Source organism: Carettochelys insculpta, chromosome 1, assembly GCF_033958435.1.
Source record: "Carettochelys insculpta isolate YL-2023 chromosome 1, ASM3395843v1, whole genome shotgun sequence".
In the NCBI taxonomy this organism is placed as follows: domain Eukaryota; kingdom Metazoa; phylum Chordata; order Testudines; family Carettochelyidae; genus Carettochelys; species Carettochelys insculpta.
In genome coordinates, this window is record NC_134137.1 from 235044573 (window position 1) to 235072552 (window position 27980).

At 48.0% G+C, this 27980-nt stretch overlaps 1 protein-coding gene across 1 annotated transcript in view; it reads left to right on the forward strand.

The window, feature by feature from the left end:
* Positions 1 to 26618, forward strand: part of LOC142013990 (scavenger receptor cysteine-rich domain-containing protein DMBT1-like) — a 98013-nt gene extending 71395 nt beyond the window's left edge. Inside the window, exons 10-17 of the mRNA XM_074996020.1 lie at positions 2125 to 2431; positions 6080 to 6394; positions 7779 to 8093; positions 10586 to 10723; positions 12037 to 12129; positions 12556 to 12630; positions 25559 to 25702; positions 26189 to 26618. Of these exons, the coding sequence (XP_074852121.1) occupies positions 2125 to 2431; positions 6080 to 6394; positions 7779 to 8093; positions 10586 to 10723; positions 12037 to 12129; positions 12556 to 12630; positions 25559 to 25702; positions 26189 to 26337 (1536 nt within the window). The 3' untranslated portion in view covers positions 26338 to 26618. The remainder of the gene's footprint in view (positions 1 to 2124; positions 2432 to 6079; positions 6395 to 7778; positions 8094 to 10585; positions 10724 to 12036; positions 12130 to 12555; positions 12631 to 25558; positions 25703 to 26188) is intronic.
* Positions 26619 to 27980: the final 1362 nt, after the last annotated feature.

Consider the following 27980-nt stretch of genomic DNA (forward strand, 5'->3'; position numbering starts at 1 on the left):
GCATGCATCCTTTATGTAGTAAAAACAGCTGCAGACAGTGGGAGCTACCTCACCAGGCACTGGATGCATAGGCACGGGTAATCTGAACTAAGCCAGAGGTTTCCCTAGCTCCTACTCCAGGGGCCAGGGTGTTGCCCTTACTGTAGTTGTTGGAGGGAAAAAGCCAGTAGCAGGAGTATTGTCCTGGATCCCAGAGGGAAGCAAAGAAACAAAGCCTGTTGGAGCTCACTGGAGGGGGCAGGCTGGGGGGTTTCTGAAGGATGAAACTGCTGGCTCTTCACTGGTTGCAGTTCCCTGGTTAATCGGCTGCTTCAGGCTACCTGTTAATTCGCCTCAGGTGCCTGCCTGTCTTGATTTTTGTGGCATCTGTCTCTGGCACTTCTTTTCAGGAAACAGAAAACCGTTCACCCTGCTCCTGACACGTTTGCCCTCCACCAGACTATTGGATGCAGTTGCCCTGGGCCTGTCACAGTAGCCAGAGCTCCTGTACTACATAAATGATGAGGTCCCAACTCTAGATGCCTTCTACTCTCCTCCCTCCTTCCTGGCCCGAGCTCCATGCCCTCTTCTCCCATCCACCCCTCCTGACCACCCCCTCCAGACCTTCCTCTTTTTCCTTCCATCCTGCTCTCACTCACCCCTCCTCACCCTGCAGGAGATCCCCTTTCCTTTCCCTCCATTCTTTGCCTCCTTTCCAAACCTTCTCCTCTCCTCACCCCAGCTTACCCCTCTTACCACTCCCTCCAAATTGCCCCTTCGTTCCTAATTCTCCCCCCTGACTTCTCCCTTTGCCACCCCTACTGCAGACCACCCCCAGATTCCTGCTGCTGGACCCCTGCTCCAACACCATGCCCCTTCCTCCCTCCTGCCCCCACCACTCCTGTGCCCACTTCCAGATCTTCTCTCCCCTCTTTCCTGTCCCTGCCCCATGACCCCCTCCTGACTCCTGCTCCACCAACCACCACTTCCTCTTCACTCCTCCAGCCTCCCCATTCCATAATCTTGGTCCCTTCCCTACCTCCCTTTCTGCTTCCCCACTCCAGACTTCTCTGCTGCCCCCGCTGCAGACCCCTTTCCCTGCCTCCTGACCCCAACTTCTACTACCCCCTTGCTTCCCTCCTGGCCACGCTCCAGACCACCTCTTCTCTACCCCTATCTCACCCTCTCCATCCTGCTTCTGACTTGATCCAGACCCTCTTTCTTGCCCTCCAAGCCAGACCCCTCCTCTATACCCCATAGCCCTTCTTCTTGCCCCCTGTCCAGACTTCTTTTCTTTCCCTCCTGCCCTACAGCTCCAGACCCACCACTTCTCCCTCCTTCTCCCGGTTGCGCACACACTGCCTCCTGCATTCCCTTGCAACCTCTGCAGCTACCTCCTGTTCCCTCCCGCACCAGCACTCTGCTCCTTTCCTGCTCTCCACTCCCTTGATGTGGGACCTGTGATGCCCTTCGCAATCCCTGGACCCCGCCCAGCCCTACAGGAGCAGCCATATTTCCTGAGGGCTTCAGTCTCACTGCAGACAGTGAGAGGTGGCAGCCAGCTTTACTCAGAACAGCCTCATACCCACAGACTGTAGGGAAGAGTGGGATCTTGCTGGTTTCAGCCCCAGTGACAGCGACAGGAGCATTGTTCTCTGTCAGCTGAGCTGTTGGGCAGCCAACCAGGGGAGATTCAGGTGCCACCAAGCTGATTAGCAGAGCACCCACAGCTGGCAGCCCGTCCTTCTGTTGCGCATGCCTTGGTACACATGGGAACATTTATTCTGCCTGTGGATATTAAGAATTAAGGGAACACTGGACAGGAGATGGGGCCCTTTGGAATATGAGAAAGTCAGGGAGTTGGCACGTTTCAGCAGGTTCTCACGGGACATGTAAAAACATCCCAAGTTTCCAGAGTGGGGTAAAAATAGCAGAGCTGCAGCATTGAGAGCCCGAGTGTGAGGCTTGAGACAGGAGACGGTGGTGCCATGAGTCCTCTCTGGGCATATCCCAGTCTCCTGGCTGGGGGCACAGATTCCTGCTACCAGATGCAGACTCTGCTGCGATAACACTGGGAACGGGGCTCCCTGCTTGCTCTGACCCTGCTCTCTCTCTCTCTCTCTCTCTCTCTTTGCAGGTGCTGAGGAGCTGAGGCTGGTGAATGGAGGGAGCCCCTGTGCTGGGAGAGTGGAGGTTAAACACCAAGATCAGTGGGGGACAGTGTGTGATGATGGCTGGGATGTGGCAGATGCTGGAGTTGTTTGTAAGCAATTGAGATGTGGATCTGCTGTCAATGCCACTGTTGAAGCTCATTTTGGACAAGGGTCTGGCAAAACTTGGCTGGGCCGTGTTGCCTGTCGTGGTACTGAGTCTGCTGTCTGGAACTGTGAGAACAGTGGATGGGATGTTTCTTATTGTGATCACACAGAGGATGCTGGAGTGGTGTGTTCAGGTAAGAATCAGCCACCTCGGTCCTGTAAAACAAAAGTGCCCTGAACCCCCAGGGTGCTGTGTGCGTGTGCCCTTAACAAGAAATGAGAAAAAGCCAGAGCAAGTGCTGTCGCTGTTAACGCTGACCTGTAATTCTTACTGTTCATGTCACTGACCGCTGGGAATACGGCCCCTTGGGACTGTGATATGTTCCATTTACCACATTTCCTGTTGTTCCAGGGCCACCTCTTTCCTTTGCCTTTGAAGAGCTCCCACTTTGCTGTTACTTTTAGAGTGTGAGTCCAGCATAGGGAGGGTCTTAGCCCACCTGTGGTATCTGTGTCAAGAGGTGGGGGCCCATTTGGGAGAGACCTGTGACCTAGCCAGGAGCTGCCTACTGTGCAGGGCTGAAGGTTTCCTCATGAGGTGCTGTCAGCCCCACCGGCACTGTGGCTGATAGCTGCCAATTTGGAGGAAAATACTTGGGAATAATTGGGTCATTATCAGGGGAAAAACTGAGGAAAATAATTGACTTAGCTAACTTGCCTGTTTGCAAATGATGTGTCTGTTTCCTTTGTAATCACTGACTTCTCTTCAAAACGCTTACGTGATTTTTCCCATTGAAGTTTCTTAAGAGGCCAGCAATTGTTCAGTGCCCAACTTGCATTGACTTTGAAGAGGTCATTGATCCTAAGTGGCTATAGTCCAGATTTTAAAAGATGCTTAAAACTGTCTCAAACTGCAACTCGGTGTCCAGTGGGATTTTTAAATGTGCCCAGTGTCAAATTCCCAGAAGTTTTGGAAATTTGTACTTGGCATCTGCCTGTATGTCCAGGCACCTAAATGCCCTTCATAATTTGGTCTTGAGTCATTTTTGAAATTGCACATTAACTCCTAAGTCACTGAAATGTTTTAGGCTAGGACTACACTGTGCCCTAAACTTGAAATAAGATACTCAATTTATACTTTACAAATTGCATGTCCTATTTTGAGTCAATTACGAACTAAGCTGTTTTGGGATTTGGCACTGTCTACATAGCACCGAATTTTGAAACACTGCGCTATTACAAGGCATCCCTTACCCCTCCTATGGTGAGTCCTAGGGAGATGCTGTTGTTATTTCAAAAAATATTTCCAAATACGTGGTGTATTTATAGATGCAGAACAGCTATTTCAGGATACCTTGGTATCCCAAAATAGCTCTGAAGTGTAGATATAGCCTTACAAAATACAACCCTTAGGCTAAAATCTAGGTGCAGACAGCCAGCCAGGGTATTTGGAGAAATACACAGAGAGTGAGGCATTTATGAAGACCATTCCCATCCTTCATAGTATGGTAATGGGAGGAACTTCCTGGCTTGGCCAGAATTAGCGTGAGGCCAGAGCATGTCCCAGATTGTTTCATACAAACCAATATCAGAAAATTACAAATATCTGGTGACCGGTAGATCTGGCCCAGAGACTGCCACATTCTGGAGAAACTTGTTGAGAGTAAGTAATTAAAGTCACAGCTGCAGGTTAATTATCAGTTTCATTTTAAACTCTTCTTAACACTTCATGGGAGTAATACATTCTTTTGAAATTAACACCAGGAAGAGTAGAATATTTTCCTCTCATTCTAAATGCTTGAGCAGCTTCCCCCACAATTGAAGCTATGGGTGGGGTCTTAACCCTTTCCTTGTTTCGAGTCTTTAAGTGACAAACCTTGAAATTCTCTTCAGGTGGGCAGGGGTCAGAGGTACCATGGAGGGGGTTGCTGCACCTTCCCAGTGTTTAAAGATAGATGAAAGGATAGGAGAAAAAATTGTAAAAGGCTCCTCATTGCCAGGAGTTTGAAACTGTAAAGATTTAAAATCTATAGGTCCTTGCAGATGTAAATTCCCCAGCCCAATATATACAGGGAACGGTGAGGGATTGTACTGCCTCTCCCCACCCCCTCTCCTGAGAAACAGGTGGGGAAATTATTGCGGGGAGGGGAGCTGATGCAGGGCAGCAGCAGCGGTCACCCCTCACACACTCACTACAGCCAGAGCTGTGTCCAGTTTTGTACATCACCACTGAAGAAAATTGTGGACAGATTTGAGTGTCCGGAAGAGAGAAACAAACCAAAAAGGAGGCTTAGAAAATATCATCTATGAGGAAATCTGGAAATAATTGGGCATTTTTAGGCTAGAGAAAAGAAGAATGGGGGGGACCCGATAAGTCTTCAAATATGTGAAAGATTGTTTGTTAATTATTGTCCTTGTTCACCAAAGATAGGACCAAACCCAATCATCTTAGATTGCAGCAAGGGGGTTTCAGGTTAAATATTATGAAAATGGTCCAACTATAAGGGCACATAAGCACTGAAACATGATAAAACCAGCTGTTGGAGATTGCCTACGTGTACTTACACCGGTCTTGGTGTGCTGGGATGTGCTTGATGACTTTTTGAGGTTCCTTCCAACTTTACCTTTCTGTTATTCTAAGGTTGTTATCAACTATTGAGGCTGCCATTATGGGAAATTGTCTAGCCACAGTAAATGATCCTCCTCCTTAGTTATCAATGGACTGAGGATTAGTTCATACTCTTTACATGATATCCTGCTTCTCAGCAAAATCAGAATTGTTTATTGAATACTTCTGCCTTTTCTGCACCATTGTGAACAACTGTGCCATCTTCAGTTGAAGGGCAACTACGTCATTTCTAGTATGGTTTGTCTGTTTGGCCATGTCTACACTCACCCAAATCTTGGAAATGGCCGTGCGGCTTGGCCAGACAGGACTTGATAGGAATAAGGGGATTTCAAAGTTGGTGGGGTCCTTTCGAAAAGAGACGTCTGGACAAGCCATGCAGCAGCAAAAAGCGGCAATTTCAAACAGCCACAGCCACGGGTGTGCTCATGAGGCACTGAATGTGCATTTCAGCTCCTCATTAGTAATCTTCGAAATGGCCATTTGCATGGCCATTTCCAAGATATGGGCTAGTGTAGACATAGCCCTTGTAACATACTTGAAAAATCTATTTCTTATTCTACTTAGCCTGCCCACCCATGATTTTTCCCTGATGTCGTTAGCTTTTTTATCTTTCACTTCATAGCAATCCATTTACATTAGAAGTTATCTAATTCTAACACCTTCTATTTGTTATATGTGACCCAGAGGCAATGAAACCACTTGCCAGCAGGAAGGAATGAACCTGAAACCTCGGGGGCTAAAGCTGGGTACTCTACCACATGAGCCAAGAGGCTGTAACTCCTCAGCTATGTGTTTAAAGCAGAGACTTCACTCAGTCCCTTTTGCGGTCTCAGTGCCTCTGGGATTACGTACTCCCCTGCACTGTGGTGACTCCCAGCAGTTAATCCTGGACCTGCGCTCACTTTTGAGGACAACTGAGCAGGATTGTCGGCTGGAGGGAACGAACCTGTGAACAGGGGCTAAAGCCATGCACTCCACCACCTGCACTAAAAGCCAGCTGGCTCTCAGCCATGGCTGTAGAGCAGAGACTGCATGCTATCTTGTCAGTGTTCTGCCTTCTAATGTTACATATATATATATTGAGCTTTTGTCTCTAATTACTCCCTGGGCTTAGCTGCTGAACTATGCTTGGCTCTTAGCCAAAGTGCTTTAGCAGGGGAGCATCTAAATCCCTAGATCCCTTTGTAAATTCCTGCCTTCGTTGACTTTCTAGGACACACTAAGCCCCGGCTGGTTGGAGGACATAGTGCCTGCTCAGGACGTGTGGAGATAAGAAATGGAGAAGTATGGAACACAGTTTGCGATTCACACTTCGATCTCAAAGCTGCCAGTGTCGTCTGTAATGAACTGCAGTGCGGAGCAGCTCTATCTGTCAAAGGAGGAGCTCACTTCGGAGAAGGATGTGTACCCATCTGGACTGAAGCATTCCAGTGCAAGGGGAATGAGTCCCACCATGTGTACTGTGCCAGGATATCGCGTGCCAGTCAGACATGCTCACACGCAAATGATGCCGGAGTCATATGCTCATGTGAGAATTCAGTGTAAAGTCTTTAAAATCCTGGTGATGTGTGTTCTAGAGGAGAAAGCAGCCATAAAATCAGCTCACCCTGTAGGGAGCTGGGTTAATAGACTGGCATCAGCTTCTCGTAAAAGGCACATGAGCCAAGATAATTAGAATGGGGTCAAATCCCCTTGCCTAGTGTTACCAACTGACTGATGGCACCGAACATGCTTGCCCCACACCTGTACTGCCCCTTCTCTGAGGCCCCACTCACTCCAGCCACCCTCCCTCCATCACTTGCTCTCAACCACCCGCACTTACTTTCATCTGTCTAGGACGAAGGGCTGAGATGCAGAAGGGTGTGCAGGCTCTGAAAAGGAATTTGGATGTGGGAGAGGGCTACAGCGTGAGCCTGGGGCAGGAGACTGGGGTACGGGAAGGAGCATTGGGTGTTAACACCGGGAAGAAATTTGGATGCAGGAAGAGGTACAGGTTGTGGGCTCTCAGAGGGAGTTGAGGTGCAGGAGGAGGTGAGAGGTCTGGCTCTGAGAGTAACTTAGGGCATGAGAGCAGGCTCAGAGCTGAGGAGCTTGGGTATGGATTCAGAGTCTGGGAGGTCTTTTGGGTGTGGAAACTAGAGGCAGAGGGTTGGAGTGTGGGAGGAGACAGCACTTACCTCAGGCAGCTCCCAAAAGCAACCAGCACATCCCTGTGATAGGGACTTCTGGTGGGGGGATGTCAGGGAGCTAGAATTTAAACTTTGCTGGCCCTGGCCCCAGGCACTGGATCCATGGCTCCTGGGCAATGTGATCGGTGGAGTTGATACTAAAAGCACAGGCAGAATGCAGAGACTACTCCCAACCCCACCATGGGGACCACAGGAACAGTGGTGGAAGCTTACCACAGAGACACAGAGTGAAGAGAAGGCAGGGATCCTGCTGTAACTCTGCTGTACTGCCAGACTATTAGGCTATGTTTACACTGCAGGTGCTGTTTCATGTTACAAATGTACCCTTAAAAAGCAATGCCTTGGCTCTTTGCAGAGCCTGAAATAGCGTTGTTATTGCAGGCATGCTATTCTGGTTCCTGTACCCCCCGTTGTGACGGAACTGCCTTCCTTTTAGACAGCACCATGTTCAGAATGAGGAATTTCAAAATACTTTACGCAATTTGGGTTGCACAAATTGCATAAATTATTTTGAAACACTGGCACACTCTATATGTAGCCTTAGCACCCAGAATTTCCTGGTTTAGTTGCAGTAGCCTCCAGGAGATAGGGCCTGATTCCAGAAGACTCCCAGCAAAACCAGGAGGGTAGAAAACCCTAACCCCAACTTCCCTTTCTTTAGCTATTTGCCATAAAATAGCTCTAAGGCTCCATCTCTCTAAATCCCTTCTCTCTTCTCCCCAGGGCTCACAGGCTTCCGGCTGGTGAACGGTGGCTCAGAGTGTTCAGGGAGGGTTGAGGTCCAGGTTCGTGGTGACTGGAGAACCCTGTGTGACTCAGGCTGGGATTTGGCAGATGCCAACGTTCTCTGTCATCGGCTCGACTGTGGATTTGCTGTGTCAGCCCCTGGAGGGGGGTATTTTGGGAAGGGAACAGGCTTGGTTTGGACAGACTCATTTCATTGTAAAGGAATTGAACCTCATTTGGGGTATTGCCCTGTCACTCCACTGGGGGCCTCACAGTGCTCACATGACAATGATGCCAGTGTGATTTGTTCAGGTAAGTGCAGGAGAAATGCTGAATTCATGGCACCTGCCCCTCAGTGTGTGCACTGCCCCCAGAGCAGGGGTATCATGGGACACAGTAAGGGAAGGGGGAGCTAGATTCTAAACCACATACAGTAATTGTAGACATCTGAAAAATACGCTTAAATACTAGTGTCACAAAAGTATAGCTCTGCCAGGGAAAGCCCATCAACAATTCTGTTATTATGCATGGCAGTGGAGCAGGGGCAGCACTTTGTCCTCCATGGTAGATAAATATTACCAATTCTTTGTCCTCATCCGCCTCCAAGTCACTTCTACAGTAATTAGAGCAGGAGGCAAGAGTGACCCCGATATGGTGGTCACCTCACACTTTCAACTATAAAATATTCTCAACAACTTCTTGAGAAGCTTTATCATAGAACTGGATGGGACCTTGAGAGATCATGTAGTCTGGCCCCTTCCACTGATTGCTGCAGACTTTGCAATCTGGGAAGGGGGCAATGCTGGGGCCAGGGTGGCGTCTTTTCCTAGAACAGTGAAATCCCTTCCATGTTTGACTGAATTGCAAAAGGCTGAGTATTTTCTGTTCTCTCACTTGAGTACATGAGAGTATTTTGGCAGTGTGTCAACAAGAAGGTACCACTTTCTCACTTTTTACTTTTTCCCACCTTTGCAGTTGAAAAAAAGCCCTGAATTTCCCCCTTGCTTTCTCACTCTCTTTTTAATTTTTTCTAACTTTTTTACAGTGGGAAAAAAAGATGAAAAATATCAAGGGGAGAAAATTTGCATATACTCTGTGATCTAGTTTAATTGCATGTACACATTTCATTTTTTTGCCCTCCATCCCATCAGTTTTTACCTCCGGTGCAGGGGGAGGATGGTACTCTACAAACATTTGTGAATTTGTCTTCATAACAAAGCTGGGAGACAGCAGATGATTATGCTGCCCATTTTAAAAGACACCTCGTAGTCCAAGAATAACATTGTCAAAATTGTCTGAGTGACATAGGGACTTAAATTGCTTTTTTTCCAGTAATGAAGGAGCGAGGGACCATAAAAACTTCACCTTCTTGTTGCCTAAGTCACATTTGAAAGTAGCTCTTAGGCTCCTTCATTAAGAAGCTTTTGAAAATCTTATAGATGACGATTAAGGGCAAACGTCCAAACTCACTATTTATTTGAGGACAAGTATCAGAGAGGCAGCTGAGTTAGTCTGTATCTTCAGAAACAACAAAAAGTCCTGTGGCACCTTACAGACTAACATATTTTGGAGCATAAGCTTTCGTGGGCAAAACAGGTCTTTGCCCATGAAAGCATATGCTCCAAAATATCTGTTAGGCTATAAGGTGCCACAGACTTCTTGTTGTTCTACTTATTTGGAGTGATTGGGCACCTGCCTGAGACCTTCAGAGCCCAATTATTCAGAGCACTCACCATTTCTGTAGAGCTTTAGGTGTTCAAAGTACTTTACAGACATTAATAAACCCTCATGAGGGAAGGAGGCAAGTAAATGTTAATAGTCCCATTTTACATGTGGTGAAAGTAGGAGAGAAAAGCAAAGTGACTTGTTCCAGGCCACCCAAAGAGCCAACAGCAGAGACAGAATAAAACTCAGTGTGTTGACTCGCAGCCCTAGACTCACTCTGCCCAATCACACTGCTTGACTGCAGAAGAGCTGAGCAGCCACATCTTGTTTTGACCCTTGCAGCCATTGTGAGCACTCAGCACTTCCAAAAATCAGACCCATTAAAAACTGGTTTAAGAGACCAGCAAAATCTGTGGTATAGAGAAGAATAGAACCCAGCTCTGCTGAAGGAGGGTTACTGTAAAGCCATTGTAGTAAGGCAGCCTAATCTCCACTGCTTATTCTCCACAGGCCCTCCAGGTTCCAGAGTGAACAAGGCAGAAGCTATAGTGACAGCTTGATACTACACAGCCCAAATATATACTTCCTGGGCACTGAAAGTGGCAGGGAACCCTGGAAAAAATAATTCACAAGAAAACTTAATTTTAATTGCCAACAAATCTGGTTCCCTTCTTAATATTACGACCCCATCTTCTGGGTCTGAATCATAGATTCATGGAGTTCTAAGACCCAAAGAGACCATTGCGATCCTCTTCTTCATTCACTAAAGAGAGCATTCCTGCTTAATGAAGCTGTAGTTCCTCTCTCTGCCCCATCTTCTCGTCCATGTACAAAATCTCCAGAGAGCATCTCGACTGGCTGATACTTGGGTTCTTACAGAGAAATCTGTTATGGAAGACACAGATTTCATGCATCCTCTTGGTTATGTATTGGGCTGTGTGGTAGAGTCCTGGAAACTACATATACAACTGGTACACTCATCCGTTGGAATCCATGTTGAACTCAGAGATGACAGCACACAACAGGAGATAGCTTCATGCAGCTGTCCTGGGCTGTGCAATGAGCAACTGGGGAGCTCCCTGGGCTCCTCTGATTCTCGCAGAATAATTTCTCCCTGTCGCATGTTTGTTTCCATCTAGCTTCCCCACACCACCCTCCGTCTGACAGCGGGAGAGTCACAGGGCTCGTGGTGGTCTGCATTGCCCTGGGGGCCCTGCTCTGCCTGGTCTTAATCCTTCTGGGGGTGCAGGTGCGAAGTGCCAGAGCCCAACGCAGAGGTGGGTGCTGATAGATGTCATGGAGTGAAATGTCTCTGCAATAGCAGGAGGCTGCAGGGTGTCTGTTTTAGGGGCAATCCCATGCTGTGTGGGTGACTGATGGTGTCTGTTAATTCCTTTCTCATTTACTAATGCATTAACTGTCTGGCAGTGGAACAGCCCAGTCATAAAAGCTGTAAATGATGCTAAATAAGGAGCATCACAGTGCCAGGAAAACTGCATCTGTATCTCCTCTCTGATCTCTCCCTCCTCACCCCCAGTGAAGCTCTCTAGTGGTGCCCAGTCAGGCATCAGGCCTCCAGGTGTCTTCTGTCTCTGTGTATAAACCTTCTGTTCCACCTCAGTCTGGCCAGGGGGCTTAACAGCTGCACAGCCGCCTGCTTTCCACTGCGATACTCCCTACAGACCAGCCCTCACGCTACATTTCTCTCTAAGGGCTGTGAGTGGTGTGTTGCCATCAGTTGGAAGTCACTACTCAGCTCTCCCCTCAGTAAGCTGCACCTTATCCTAAGGATTAAAGCATCTCAGAGAAAATATAGAAAAGAATACAAATACCTTTTCATTACTGAACATAACAGAAATCAGCTGTTTTCCTTATGGGTGGCCAGCAAATATGGATTAAATATTTAAATATATTCATATTTAATATGAATTTAATTCATATTTAATATATTTAATTCATACTTAAATGTGGATTGTCTGAGTGAAGTGTTGTGGGCTGTTATACAGGAGATCATACAGGACGTTCTCATGGTCTCTTCTGGCCTTAAGGAGTGATCACCATTTTGCAGATGGGTATAAACACCAGTGGGTGGGGGGAGGGAGCTGCTCCAAAGGGGGATAACCAGGAATGATGGGATGAGACCCTGACAGAGAACTATCCCTTGGAATCATCATCAAAGGGATATTGTGGAAACAGACCTGATTCCTGTCACCTGCCTCATGTAAATCCATCCTGGACAGAACAGCAGGAATGTCTGGTAGAGGCTTAAACTAAACTCTGGGGGAAGATTGTCCTGTGTTGTAACTACAGCTGGACTCAGCTCAGCTCACTGATCTGAACCCACCAGAGCTTTGGGGTGGGGGATTTGCTGATTGTGACAGCCGTACCCCATGTCAGTTTTGCAGCTGGCCTCTTGCTATAATCTGCAAAACCCTGGCACTGAGCATCCTGGCCTGGGCCCATCTGTAATTATGAACAGGGAATTTCTACAGGGTCAGACTCAGTGGGAGGGGATGGATGAGCTGATAGTTATCCTGTTTCCCATCTGTAGTTTGTCTGACCCTGCACAAACCCTGCCCTTTGTTTGCAGGTACCAAACCCTTGGACCCCTTTCCAGAGGCTGTGTATGAGGAGATTGATTATAACCTAAAGAGAGAGAAGCAAGAGATGTTCAGTGGATCAGGTCTGTGTCTATCATTCCTGTTGGGCAGCAGCTACCTGATGCCTTCCATCTTCAGCCCTGTGAGTTTGTCAATAGAGTTGAGAATAAGTTTTCACTGTCAACTGGTTTCTTGCAATATGCAGATTCTGAGATCCTGAAACATTTCACAGATTCTTGCCATTTTTAGCCAGTTCTCATGCACGCACAATTTCATTTCAACATTTTCTTAGGAAAGCAATTTGATGTTATTGTTCCTTCAGAATTTCCCTTTCATTCTATCTATAAAAATGTCAGCTTCTCGTTGCTCAGAGTTGCTATGATTCAGCTTCTTCTCTGCAAGGAGAAATAGACTGAGACCAGAAATCCTGTTCCAGGCCCCAGGTGTGTTCGCTGTCCCTCAGTTCAGCTGCTCTCATTGTGATGAATTTCTGGTTCTTGTCTGTGCAGTCTCCAATTCAGATGATTCGCTGAGGAAGCTGCAGTACTACAGCGAGGGGGAAAACGATCCTGGATCAGAACAAGGTAACGGGGGAGGAGCAGACTCAGGCCAGAGACCCAAATCTGGGCAGAGAACAGAATTTCTGGGACACTTGTTTCAGTTGCAGCCATTTCCCTTTGTATGGTTCACATTTTATACGTTGTGTCTAACTTCATGGAACAGGATTTCTACCAGAACCTCAGGATGGGAACATTGGACCATCTCCTGAGCACACTACCCCTGGGAGGAGCCCCCAGTCACCTCTCCAGGTGACGAGCTAGGGGTGATGGGTCTCTTTGGAGAACTTACCTCACAGTCTTCAGAGAGAGAGGAGATTGTCCTCTGTTGTAACCACAGATGGGCTCAGCCCAGCTCGTTGATCTGAACCCACCAAAGCTTTGGGGTGGGGGGATTTGCTGAGTCTGACAGCAGTTCCCAAAGTCAGTTTTGCAACTGGCCTCTTGATATAATTGGCTGAAGCAAAACCTGGCACTGAGCATCCTGGCCTGGGCTGCTCTGTAATTACAAACAGGGCATTTCTACCCCTGCTGCTCTCCAGGGAGCCATGAATTTGGGCCTGGTGGCAGATTAGCCTGTGGCTGCGGGAGAAGATGCTGGGCAGATGAGTCTGTTCTGCTGAGAATCTGGGAGACTAGTGCAGAGCAGGAACTCAGAAAGGCCCAGACCAGTGACCTCCCAGTGGGAGCTGCAATCTCCACATAGGAGAGGCTCCTCTTCCCCAGTGTGACAGGACACTTCAAACCTGTCTGCAGGGTCTAGCTGGATGTGCACAGGCCGGCTCTGGCCTGGCAGTGCCCCTGTTCTAGTCTGTTATCTCGGCACTAACCCAGACCCTGCTGCCACTGCAACACACAAACCAGCTGCTGTTGGACCCTGCAGGGACAGAGCTGGCCCCTGGCTATTTCTGAGACTCCTGTTTTACTGTAGTTCTCTGACTTGTGCCCTTCTCCCCGAGGGCACCTGTGACTTCCCCTCTCATGTGCAGGGCTGGCCTTGCATGGGGGTGAACTGGGCTTACCCTCTCTGTTACATATGGGGTTCCAAGGGTAGTTGGGTATAAGAGGAAAAGGGAGGCAATGTCTTCCCTGGGTCTTAGTGCTGAACTACTGCTCTCTTCCTGTCCTTATTCCTGTGGTTCCTGAAGGTTCCCACAGCAGGCTGTTGAAGTTTGCCCACTGGTGACTCTTCCCCAGAAGTGAATCTGATAAATTAAAAGTGAATAGACTTTCATCTTGCCAGACCTATTAGCATAACATTGACCTGTGACAGAGCCACAAATCATAATGAAACCATTTGACAGGCATGTGCCAATTCTGAATGTGCTGACAAAAACAGCTGTGCATGACCATGTTTTACAGGATCTTAGTTTAAAATTTGCTTTGAATATTTCACTAGTTTGTTGATGAAGATTATAAAATCACATCTATTTAGCTATAGCCTTAAAATCTTGCATTTTCAGCGATATAATTTTTAAACTAAATTCTTCAAAACACTATCCTTACCTGTAATACACATTTTAATTTAAATTACTACAATACAAAAACCTGCTTCCAAAGTTTTCATGTCCTTTCTGCCCATCCCTACCCTTCTTTTACATCCTGCTGAAGAGAGCCCTTAAAGCGATCTATTAAAGTTTTAAGAAAATCGTCCAACAAAATCATTACCTTACGAAGATATAAAATCTTTGTTACGCCTAAAATCTATGGAAACATATTTTAATATAAATATATTGTTAAATTTCATAAACATCTTGTTATAAAAATCTGCAAAATAAATTAGTGTTCTCTTTTTCTCAAAGAAACAAATTTTGTTATGAATACATTAAGCTGCATTGACTGATTAATTTAAAATAATGTCTTTGTTTCAATAAGTTTAATTAGGTAGTAGTTTGGAATGATTACTTTATGAAGGCTTAAGGGTATATTTAAAATATAAAATATAAAATCTAGAACTGTCAATTAATGCCTGTGATTAACATGGGGCAAAATTACTTGTTAATCGAGAGCCCTAGCTTTTTACACTTTCCAGTGCCTGAGGCTGTTGTAATCCAAAGCAGAGTAAACTAGTGCAGCAGAGATTGCTTTGAATTCCCTTACATCATTTAAATTCAAATTTTGCAAGCCCTTATTGCAGCAGGTTTGCTTAGCCCAGCTATGCTTTACCACCCATAACAAAAAGTTTGTGTTGACTGGAAAGTAATTTACTAGGTGCTGCTGGACAGGCAGAAGGGGAAAAGATGGAGTTGCGAGACTTAACTCTCAGAAAACTGTTGGCTTGTGATTACTTTGGTGAAGTTACAATATATTGTCTAGGGAGCTAGAGAGAGCTCTCAATAAACTTAAAGGTTGTGATTAAATTTTTCAAAAGGCCTGAAGCATACCAGTATCTTTTGTAATGAGGGATAATGGAATGTTATGCTTCAGGTCACAAGCTGACAGCTCCCAGGTCGCAGGTGGGAATTTCTCTTACTCCTGTCCCCAAACATGGGCCAGGTTCGTGTTGGCTGGTTCACTTTCTTGTGTCAGAAAGTGGCCTTTGCTGGAGGCACAATGCCAAATAAATCCTCGTCCTGTCATGAGAATGGCTTTTTTGGATGCCTTTTTCCCATCCTAAGACTCTGCATGAGTCTATGTTATCAGAGTTCATTGCAGAACTAGCACTTATAGGAAATTCTGTGCCATTGGGCAACATTGCATGCTGTACCGTCTACCGTATTGCTACCCCCAAGCATTCAAACACTGGGAGTTTTTATTTGCAAATCAGGTGAGCTGTAGAAAAATAAAACTTGGGTTCTGTTTGTTTTCTGGGTTCTGGTCCCTTAGGGTTCCCATTTTCAAGTTTTTTTCTTTCTCTACCACCATAAGGTTTATTTAAAAAAAAATTGTTTAACAGCACAATTAATTGTATGATTAATTGCACTTATTTTTTTAACCTCTTGACAGCACTAAGAAAATCAGCTTAGAAATACTGGTGAAGAAAATGTGCAACAGATAAGGGCTGCATCATGTATTCCAAAATACCTAATGCTGTATTCAACAGAACTGACTTGTCCTTATTGAAAAATTTTTGCAAAAAAAATCTAAAAATCTTCTGTTTATATAAAAACACCTGTGACTGACATTTTTTATTCCCCAGCTTAGTGTTTTTAATTAGGTACTTTCTGTATGTCCACTCTTCACAATCTGGGATGCAGTAGAAAACATGCTCTAGTTTCTTTAGAAAGAAATTATAGAAGAGTGTGTGTGTGTGTGTCTTTTTTTTCAAATGTTATTTGTTACATTTGAGTTCAGAGATTTGGCTGGAAGGGGTTAGCTGAGAGAAGGAGACAGCGATGAGGGAGAAGCCCCTGGGCAGAGCAGGGGTGACGTATGGGCAGTGCAGCATACAGGGTAGCTTGCTGTAATAAGCAGCAGGTTCCCCCACTGCCCATGTGGAACACCTCCACAGCTAGGGATCCCCTCTCCCTCCTCTTCTGCTGAGATTTGCACCTCCACAGCTTCTGCCTGCTGCCTTAAATTTGAGCAGCTGGGCTGTTCTGCAGCTGCTCCTTGGAGCTTCCTGTCTGCTCTGAAGAGGAGCAGTGGAGGGGTACCACTGATCTTAGGTGTCCCCTGCTCCTCTACTCTTGAACCTCTCTGCACAGCAGGGTGTTTGTGGGGACAAAACTCAACAAGGGCAAGCCAGAGCTGCTGAGGTGCCTGAAGGAGAGTTCCTACAGGTGACTGTGAGACAAGCTCTTGAAGCGGCAGCATGTGTTCTCTCACACTGCCTCGTTTGGTCTTCATAACGAGGAGCATTAGAAATGTAACAAGTGGGGTTTGCTCTCCTTCCATGGTGTATTTGAATAGAATAATTTCAAAGCAAGGGGACTGAACTTTCCTACAATTTGGGAGTCACTCCCAGTTTTGCATCAGTGCAGTGAAGCTCAGGATCGGAGTCATAACAGAGAGATAGCCATGTCAGTCTGTATTCTATCTAAACGAAAAAGCACTCCAGTAGCACTTTAAAGACTAACTAAATAATTTATTAGGTGATGAGCTTTCATGGGACAGACCCACTTCTCCAGATCATAGTCATACCAGAACAGACTCAATATATAAAGCACAGAGGTCCAAAATAAGTTATCGTGGTTGACAAATCAGAAAAATTGTTATCAAGATTAGCAAATCAGAAGAGCGGAGGGGTGGCAGGAGGAAGATGTGGGGTGGGAAAGTTAAGAGTTAGTTAAAACAAAATATGTAAATGAATCCTTATAATGGGCCAGGTAATTGCTGTCCTGGTTCAAACCACATGTTAATGTGTTGAATTTAAATATTAATGACAGTTCTCAGCATTCCCTCTGTAAATGGCTGTTAAAGTTCTTTTTCAGTAAAACATAGACTTTCAGGTCATTAATGGAATGGCCTACTCCATTATAGTGGTGGCTGACAGATTTGTGTGTTTGGAGTTTTTTGATGTCTGTTTTGTGTCTGTTCATTCTTTGTTGAAGAGTGTTTGCAGTCTGTCCTATATACATGGTGTGTGTGCATTGTTGACACATGATAGCATATGGGATGTTAGTTGAGGAACAGGCGAACGTGTCTGTGATTCTGTGATTAATATGGTTAGGTCAAGTGATGGTATCTCCAGAATAGAGATGTGGACAAAGTTGGCAATGGGGCTTGTTGCAAGGAAAAGTTCCAGGATTAGTATTGTGGTATATCTGGTGGTTGCTAGTGAGAATCCTCATAAGGCTGGGAGGTTGTCTATAGGAGAGAACAGGCCTGTCACCTAGGGCCTTCTGGTGTGGGGCATCAAGATTTAGGATAGGTTGCAGGTCTTTAAAAGATGTGTTGCAGTGGTTTGAGTTGGGGCCTGTAGGGAATGACCAGTGATGTTCTGTTATTGGCTCTTTTGGGACTATCTTGGATTAGTTGTTTTCTGGGTATTCGTCTGGCCCTGTTGATTTTTTTTTTAACTTCTCCCAGTGGGTAGTTCAGCTTTATGCAGATTTGGTAGACATTTTGTAGCTTTTGGTCTCTGTCAGTAGGATCAGAGCAGATGTGATTGTACCTAAGGGCTTGACTGTAAACGATGGATCGTGTTGTGCGTGCAGGATGGAAGCTCTAAGTGTGTAGGTAAGTATAGTGGTCAGTGGGTTTCCAGTAGAGTGTGGTATTGATCAGGCCATCATTGATTTGTACTGTAGTGTTCAGGAAATGTCTCTCTCGTGTGGAGTGGTCAAGGCATAAGTTGATGGTGGGGTGCAGATTGTAAAAGTCTCTGTTGAATTCTTCTAGAGTCTCTTTACCACGGATCCAAATGATAAAGATGTCATCGGTGTATCATAAGTGGAGGAGGGATAATAGGGGCTCAGAGCTGAGGAATCATTGTTCCAAGTCAGCTATAAATATATTAGCATATTGTGGGGCCATGCAAGTGCTGATAGCAGTGCCACTAATCTGGAGATATAAGTTGTCCCCAAATCAGAAATAATTGTGGGTGAGAACAAAGTTACAATAGTTAGACACCAGATCAGCTGTGGTCACATCAGGGATGATATTCCTGATTGCTTGTAGGATCTGAGTCACTCTGCAATTTTTAATTTTCTATAAAAAATCACTGTGATGCTTTACTAGATGCAGAAGTGCCCAGTATCATGAACCTTATTCTCCAGTGCCTTCCATTTGACTTAAGTTTAAGCAAATGACTGAACAAACATGGCCAGGGTAAGCGTAAAAACAATTTCTACCTGCTTTGCATAGATCCAAGTAACTGAACAAGGCAGTGGAATGTCTGGCCTGGTCTCCTCTATAAACTTGAATACCAAATTAGGGATGCCAGAGAGGAACTTTAACATGGCTGTATAGCTTCTTGTTTCCAAAGCTGGACACAAGAGTACAAACCTCTTACTAACTATTCTATTCTGGGACCAGGTTAAATATTAGTTATGCCATTTTTAATCCAGAGCACCTCCAAATATTCAGGATTTACATTGCATAATTTAGATTGATAATAGCGATTTATCAGAATGTTTCTGTAATACTTTATAAACTATGCACCTAATTTCAGGTGCAACACAAATCCACTGGAGTCAGTTGACTTCTGGAGTAAAGCATTCCTATAGAAATGTCATTTACATATGACTCATCAAAATCACTTTACCCATATCTCTCTCCTTCATTGGAGAAAGGACAGTTTAAGAACTATTTAGAAAAGCTGGACATACAAATCCATGGGCTGGATCTAATGCATGTAAGGGTGCTGAGTGAGTTGGCTAATACAATTGCAGAGCCATTAGCCATTATTTCTGAAAATTCAGTATGACCTGAGATCCCCAGTGACTGGGAAAAAAAGCAAATGTAGTGCCCATATTTGAAAAAGGGAAGAAGGAAAATCTGGGGAATTTAGGATGAGTCACCCTCACCTCAATCCCTGGGAAAATCATGGAGGGGATTCTTGAGGAATCCATTTGGAAGCACTTGGAGAAGAGGAGTGAAGGGACCAGGGGGCTGCAAACGGGGGCGTTTAAGAGCGAGGAAAAGATATCCCTCCACTGAAGAGGTTGTCCGGTGAGGGTTCCAGCACTTGGTGAGGGTGAGTTTGCCTGACTGTTTAGAATTTGAATGTTGAGTTCTGATTGCAGGCAATTTCAGTGTCAGTTACTGCAGCAGTTGGAATTGTGTGTCTGGGAAGGACAGATCCTTTGTTCCCTTGATTGCCCTTGATCAGCCTCAGGATCAGCCTTCCCCTGTGTGGCTAAAGAGGGGGAAGGCCTGACCTAGGTATGCAGGCTTTAAACAGCCAGTGGCAGAGTGACCAGGGGAGCAAAGTGGACAGGAGGCTGATGACAGGAGTTTTAAGAGGGAGCTTGATAAGGGAGTGTGAGAGAGGGGATTCCACTATGGTTAGGAAGACCCTCAACACCTGTGCCAGCATTGCTCCTGTCTCCTCCACCTGCGCCTGTCGTCAGACAGACCTCCTGACTGGGGACACATCTACCCAGACCCCAATATGGTTTTGCAGGGACCGTGACTTGAAATTCCCACTTACTGAAGTCCAGGCCGGGGGGCCATCCCATGGGGAAAGCATCTTCTGGTGGACTCTCTCAGGAAGAAGGAGAGAGAGCAGCATGAAGAGCTGGTTAGGCTTAGGAGTATCCAAATCCATCAGCATTTCCTGGGCAGTGTTCATGTGGAGAGAGCTAAGGCTGAGGTAGCTGTCCCTCTGCAAAAGACTACTGACCCACCATTGGTGGAGGAGATGGTGGCTCAGGGGGGACACTGGCAGCTGGTCACTTCTGGCTGCAGGCACTGCTCCACTCCTGCTCCCAACCCTCCTATCCTGGTACTGGGAAACCATTGTGCTGTTCTGGATACAGGAGATTAGGAATCACCCCTCACAGCAGAAGAAAAACCTTGTACCCCCAAGGCTGGTAGATCTGTTGCTACCGCTAAGAGGAAGAAATATAGAATAATGGTGGTCAGAGACTCTCTTCTGAGGGGGACGGAGTCACACATCTGTCCTCCTGACATGTTTCCTTGGGAGGTAGGCTGCCTGCCAGGAGCCTGTATCCAAGATGTCACGGAGGCATTGTCGAGCATTATCCAGCCTTCTGATGACTAACTCATGCTAATCATCAATTTTGGCATGAATGATACTGCAAGGTGTAACCTTGAGCAGATCAAGCATGATTACAGGGCTCTGAGAGTACGAGTGAAGGAGCTGGGAGTGCAGGTGGTGTTCTCCTCAATCCTTCCTGTCAAAAGTGGGGGCCCAGGAAGACGCAGGTGCATGTTGGAGGTGAATGCCTGGCTGTGAGGATGGTGTCTCCAGGAGCTCTTGGGCTTCACACGGGATGCTATTCCAAGAGTGGGAAAACTGTATTTGGATCCAGACTAGCTAACCTAGTGAGGAAGGCATTAAACTAGGTTTGATGAGGACAGGTGACCAAAGCCCACAGGTAAGTAAAAAACCTGGAGACCTGGAAGTTGGGTTGGAAATGGAAGGGGTCAAGGACAGAGAAGAAAGAGGAAGTAGGCAGAAGTGGGAGGCAAAAGCAAATCAATATCTTCGATGCCTATATACAAATTAAAAAGTGTGGGTAATAAGCAGGGAGAACTTGAAGTCCTAATAAATAAATACAACTGTGACATAATATGTACACAGAGACTTGGCGGGATAATACACCTGACTGAAATATTGGTGTAGAAGAGTACAGCTCACTCAGCAAGGACAGGCAGGGTAAACAGGGAGGAGGTGTTGCCTTATATATTAAAAGTGTGCACACCTGGACTCAGGTGCTAATAACTATTTACTGTGGCGATGGTGGGGGGTGGTAACTATATACATTGGTCGGGCTTGAGAGGTGGTGGGGGCATCTGAATCTGGATGGTGGTTTGGGATACAGGTGGGAGGACCTAACACCTCCAAGGGGGTGGGAGGCTGTGAGCCATGGCAGCCTCAAGATCTCCTCCTGCCCGGGGTTTGGGGTCACTCTTGGGACTGCGATCATGGGGAGATACGATCATGGGAGGGGTGCTGTGGGCTCAGCTGGGGGGGAAGGAGAGACAGGGCAGAGAGATAGCAGCAGGAGGTGGGGGTATGAGGTTGGGGGTGGAGGGGCTGGCAAGGTGGCACCCACTGTGGCCATCAGCCTCCAGGCAAAGCCCATCATGATGGCTGGGGGAGTTTGGGTGGGAGCAGGGCAGCAGGGAGGCAGCAGGGGGATAAGGGAGGTGGCAGGGGTGGGAGACTTGGCTAGTTGCTCCCTGAGGATCCCACTGATTGCCCTGAGGTGGGTCATGAGCTTGGCCCAAGCCTCCCACCTCCGCACCAGGTCCACCTTCTCCACCCACAGCCTCCGCCCTGCCAGCTCGTTCTGGTGGTGGAGGGCAACTGTGTAGGCACGTAGGCAGAGGCCATGGCGCGACAACATGCCCTCCAGATGCAGGCCCATCCAGGCGCTGGAGGGGGTGACCAGCCCCTCTCGGCCACCGCTCCCAGGCTTCCCAGCCAAATGACGTGGCTGGGGCTGGCTGGCCCTCGTGGTGTGCTAGGGCTTGTGTGGCCCTCAGACAGCACAGCTGTAAGGATGGAAGGGGAGAGAAAGCCGGTATGTCAGTCCCACACCACATCCCAAGGGCCCTGCCGCCCACCTCCATGGGCAGCAGCCCCCTCACCCCACTGTCTGATGGGCCAGCAGTCCTGGGGGATCCCAGGCACTAAGGGGTCCCTGCATGGGTGGGGCATGTGCTGGGCGCAGTCTGGGCATCCCCCCCCAGCCCCCTCCCCGACAGGTGTGTCTCACTGAGCTATCCGCAAAAATGGGTGCTGACTCTCATTTGTGGGCACGTGTGTGAGCTGGGAGCTGCAGCCTTCCGGGGTGTGTTTGGGCTGGGGGTCTCAGCCATGTGGCTGACCTGCTTCCAACCATGGCAGGGATGGACAGCCCCCTACCCCCCATGCCCCAGGGTGTGTGATGCATGGGGTACTTGCTGGAGGCACCCAGGCCATGGTGATCACAAGGATCCCATCACTGGAGTCCTAGAATGATGGCAGCTCGGCTCCAGCTCCGGCTGGGTTGTCCTGCTCCATGGGCCTGGCTGACCCTCCTCCACCTCCCTGTCTGGCTCCATCACCACAGGGGGCTCCTTCGCTGTGCTATCAAAGAGGGTGTTGGGGGGGGGAGCTGTCCTTACCCCCAAGAAGGCTGTGCAGCTCCTTGCAGTAGGGCCAGGTGGTCGGTCCTGCCCTGATCACGTCCCTGGCTCTGACATACCCCTGCCCCAGTTCTTTCACTTTGGAGTGGACCTGCTCCTGTGACCCAGTGGGGTGTGCCCAGGCCGCCAAGCTGATGGCAAGCTGGGCATAAGTGGGGCCAGTCCGCCTCTTGCCTATGGTCTTCCATAGGATGTCCTCATTGTGCCCCAGGCCCAGGAGGTCCTGGAGCTCAGGCTCGATCCATGAGGGTACCCAACAGTTGGTAGTCTGGGTGGGCTCTGAGACCCCTTGGCCAGCTCCCTTGGGGGCTCCTGGGGGTGGGGGTTGTCACATGGCAGCCTCCACTCTCAGCTTCCTGCCACAGGGTCTGGGGAGCTCCCTGCACCTTTAAAGCAGCCAGGGCAGGAGGCATAGATCTCCGATAGTGATGAGGATGCCTGGAGGACTGATAAAAGGGCCCCCAGAGCATGTACATGTGCTTTTTTTTCAAAAGAATCTTTCGGAAGAAGGCGCTCTCCCTCATCCGGGAGTGGAAGACGGCCACCAGAAGAAGTGAAGTTTTCAATTGATTTATTATTGGAAGAGCGCATTTTGTGTGTCAACACTTTGCAGGGTTTTTTTTTTTTTTCATTAAAGGCCCAGCTTTTTCGAAAAACCCCTCTAGCATAGAGGTAGCCTTACTGTTTTCTGGTACCTATATTGTCCCTGCAATCATAGTTTACTGCCTCGCTGCACCCCTCATCTGAAAGGGCAACATCAGTGAGCCAGGAGTGGCCAGAAAGTTGCAGGAGGGCCATAGGCTCTGGCAAGATGCAGCCCCCATGTGAAAGCAGGAAACGCTCCATGAACCACATGCCAGACCATCAGGTAGCACCAGTCACAGCAGCAGCACAGAAGGGTGGCAATACACCATGTGCTGTGCCACCCCGTACTTCTGTGCTGCTGTGGGCAGTGGCATTCCCCTTAGACTTGGGTGCTTGGCCAGCACCCGCCAGTTTGCGGCTGCCCTGCCAGTGTTTAATTTGTGTCAGGGCTGAGCTTTAGCATCTGGTATGTTCTTCATTCAAATTAAACCCTGTGAGAGGCAGTAGGGCCAAGAAGCGATGGAGAGGGGAGCCGCAGGAGTTCATGGGGGCCAGTAGTGATGTAGGGAAAATGGCACCCTGGGTAAACTTGTATTTTGGCACACCCTCAAGTGTGCCACAATACGCGTTCTCTCAGGGTGCCATTTTTCCTCGTCTGGCCCTGACGCTTGCCAGGATAAACAGTTCTGGTTATAAGAGCCACCTGCCCTGAAGAGAATCTGTTGGTGCCACTGGCTGAGTATGGTGTTTGCAGTTCCAGGGGGAGTTTCCCTGGCAGATTATGACAACGCAGAGGAGCCTGCCATGAACAGGGTGCCTCAGACTCCAAACGGCCCAGGTGAGCAGTGAATTCAGCTCCTGTATTTCCCAAAGACCCAATAGGTGGTTGCTTAAGAAAACCACAAAGTTCACCCACCTGCATTGTCGATCAGTCTAGCGCTGGGGTTGAGGACCAGGTGCAGTCCAAGATCCATGTGCAGGCCCAGGGGTAAGGATGTATGTGGTGCCCGAGGACATGACAGGGACCTATTTCAGGGAGAGAAGGAGCAGTTAGCTCAGGAGCTGCCCATGTCCATGGACACCCTTAGTCCTGTGACCCTCACTGCCATGAACTGGGGTTGGGATGTAGGAGGTGCTGAGGGCTCTAACTTGAAATGCAGGTTTTCGGATGGGGCGAGAAATAAGGAGTTCAGGGTTTGGTAGGGGATCCGGGGCTGGGGCAGAGGTGTGCATGCAGGTGGGACTTTAGCCGGGCGTGTGAACTCTGATCTGATCACTGAATCATCGAATATTAGGGCTGGAAGGGACCTCAGGAGGTCAGTGAGTCCAGCCCCCTGCCTAAAGCAGGCTCAATACTAACTCACTCATCCCAGACAGGACTTTGTCAAGTGGGGACTTAATAACCTCTAAGGATGGAGACTCCACCACCCCTCTAGGTAAGGCATTCCAGTGCTTCACCATCCTCCTGGTGAAATAGTTTTTCCTTATATCCAATCTCTCTCTCTCCCTCTGTAACTTCAGACCATTGCTGCTTGTTCTGATATCTGTCGATACTGAGAATAGCTTTTCTCCATCCTCGTTAGATGACTCCCCTGCTTTCATGCTGCTACCAAATCACCCCTCACTCTTCCATTCTGGAAACTAAATAAGCCCAAATCCTGCATCCTCTCCTCATAAGTTACATACTCCAGCCCCTAATCATTTTCATTGCCCTCTGCTGGACCTATTCTAATGTGTCCACATCCTTTCTATACTGGAGGTCCCAGAACTGGACCCAGTACTCCAGATGTGGCCTCACCAATGCTGGAGCTATGCTGGAAATGCTCCTCCTAATGAACCCCAATATGCTCCTAGACCTCTTGGATTCAAGGGTGCAGTGTTGACTCATATCCAGCTTCTTACCCACTGGAATCCCCAGGTCCTTTTCTGCTGCACTGATGCTGGGGCTGAAGAGTTTGTGATACTGTAATAGGGGCCTCTAGAGTGAGGGGGGGTCTGAGAGTTTCAGAGTGTTGGAGGGGGCTCCATGCTGAGACAGGGGGTGGGAGTGCGTGAGGGGATATGGGCTCTGGGCTGAGGCAGGAGGTTGGGGCGCAACTTCTAAGAGCAAGTTTGGGTGCAGAAGTGGGCTCAGGGCTGGTGCAAGGGAGGAGGTGAGAAGTCCAGGCCGTGCTTACCTCTGGCAGCGCCGCCAAAGTGGAGACATTCCCTCAAATCCTAGGTGGAGGTGTGACTTGGAGACTCTGTGCGCCCTTGGCCACTGTTCCCAGGCAATGGGTGAGGCAGATCGAGCACTTAGGGAGAGGTCAGCATCTGCAGATCCTCTCAGGCCATTCCTCTGCCAAGGAGCTGAAGGGCTTGTGACTGCCTCCAGGGAACCTTGCCGAGCTAGGTAGGGAGCTTGCCAGCCCTGCACCAATTGGACTTTTAATGGCCCAGTCAGCTGTGCAGACCAGAACTGCCAGGGCACCTTTTCAACTAGGTGTTCTGCTCAAAAACTAGACACCAGGTCCACCCTAAGCAGCAGGCTTTCTCACCACCTTGAGGGTAGCATCTGAGTGCTGAGAGATCCCGAGGCACCAGTCGGGTGGTGCATCTGCAGCTTGGAGTTTATTTCTGTCTTTACTGTGAGTACCCTCTTATTTACTTCCCATCTTCCCACCAGAAACTCCTGCCCTGCCTGCAGATGCCCCAGGGCATGGGTATGATGATGCCAGAGAAGTTCCTCACCATGGAGATGACCCTGGTTTGGGGCAGAATAGTGAGGAAGACAGTGGGGAGAATGACAGAAACAGGGATTCACAGACAGGTGAGTTTACTCTTCTCAGTGTTTCTACAGAATGTAGTGGCTAGACTTGTGGGCGACAGCAAGGGAACAGCCCTGGCTAAACCAGTGCCTGTGAGAAAAACTCTCCCTCTCTCTATTTCCTGAAGGACGAGACTTCAGGGTCTGCTGTGGTGACTGGGAAAATGGAGTCCTTGCTGTGATTTGAAAGAACCCATGATGTTCCCTGCAAAAGCTGGGCTTTGCCCATAGTCCTTGGCCAAAAACTCCCCTCCATTTTGTTCTTGTTTCTAGGTTTTTGTACGTGAAGTGAGAGCTTGCTAGTTGGTCATCGTAAAACCGAATGTTTATTCACGGGACAGCATAAAGATGATGAATGAGAACTTGTCAGGGACCCAATCAGACAACTGGAGTGGGAACATTTTCTAACTTGATGAGAAAGTGGACTCTATCTTTACCAGGCAGCCATGAGAAATCCACTGACTGTGTGGTCTCCCTTGGCATTTTCAGATTGCAGTCTGCACTTCCTAAGGAATGAAGATGTCTCTGGGATGAAGAACAAAGCCCCACTCCTGCCTCCTGGAGAGACGAGTTATGATGATGTGGGACACGGCGACTCTGGGGAATCAGTTTCTGATCCATTTGACAGGATCAAATAACCATAAAATTATGGAAAAGCTTTTCCTCTTTCTCTTGGAAATGCTCCCTGTGGCTTGGTAGCCCAGATACAGACCCTGCCTGGTAGCTCGACAAAGCAGGTGTTTGTATAGGATTTGTGTGAAGTTGTAGGAAATACAAATGGGTGAGGAAAAAGGTTCACAGATTTCATGTATAACTTCCCTGTGATTGGACAGGATGGCAATTTCCTGCTTTTTCATCCCTGCAATTTCTTCAGCTTGAATTTGTGCCTCTTTCTTATTAAATCCTGTCTGAAATTCTGCCCAGCAGTGGAAGTTTTTCTTTCCAGGTGAATTGTGCAGTTTCCAGGGTTCAAATCAAAGAGACAAAGATGAGCCACCACAGGGTATGTGTCTGTGGGTGAGGGACGGTTAAAGAGAGTTGTGGAGCGGGGAGAATCGTAGGCACCAATTTCCTCTCTGCCCAATGACCAGAGTCAATATGCCTGTTCTTCTCAGTGAGGCTTTGTGGCCTAATGGCCAGACGGGAGAATGGGCCACTCCTTTGGGTGAAGACAGCACAGGGCAGGGGAACTCGGGCCCTCACTCCTCCACCAGTTCCCAGCTCAGGGCCTTCTCCGAGGTGAGTTTAATTGCCACTGCGTCAGGGGGATGCAACAGAATCACGCTGGCAACAGCAGAGATATTGGCAAATCTCCATCCCCCTGACACACATCGGGCTACTTCTTATGACACTCCCTTTGGCCATAGTCTGGGCATCTTTGGGCCCTTCATGTTCCTCTGCTTGTGCTGCCCTTGGTGGCAACAACTTCTTGGATGTCCATGAGCATGTGGACACCTGCCTGGGTCTCAGTCCTTTTGGTTCACAGTCTGGGGCTTCTGCTGCACCCAGGCTGGCGCCCACAGTGTGCATCAGTCTTCTTCAGCAGTGTGTCCAGAGTGAGTGGAACAACGCCTTTTTGTACAGCAGCTCCAGCGGGAGCACGCCTAGGAGGAGAGAGGGGCTGTAATTTCTCCCGCCAAGAGTGCTGTCTTAACCCTTCATCTCTTCTATGGAGGAAACACGTCCCATCACACAACAGAGTTATGTCCAACCTGTGGTCATTCCAATACACAGGGTATACCTCTACTTCCAACCTTGTCACCTCCTAGCAGTCACAGAATGGCAGCTGCAGGAAAAGGCAGTAGGTGCTCATGGGAGTAACTTTGGGGCAGTCCCTAGCCTCGGAAAACAAAACCTCACCCAATGTCATTCACTGGTGCACATCAGACTTGCTGGCCATATAGAAGACAAGCCAGCACCCCCAGTTAAAGGAATGGAGTGGGAGATGGAAACCCCCCACAATAGGAGTTGTATGTGTCCGTCATGTTGGTGTGTGGGCATCCTGTCAAACACAATGCACTCTGGCTGTCCTCTTCACTGGGACTCCCTCACTTTCAGGAGCCTATAAATTCGGATCCTCCTTTGGAACCCCCCACTCATGCATCTGACAAAGCAGGTCTTTGCCCACGAAAGCTTATGCTCCAAAATATCTTAGTCTACAAGGTGCCACAGGAGTTCTTGTTTTCGACGATACAGGCTAACATGGCTGTCCCTCTGATACCTCCCAGACATGTGCACTGTGCCTACAATTAAAGGGAGAAATTAATCTCAGCACAAGTTC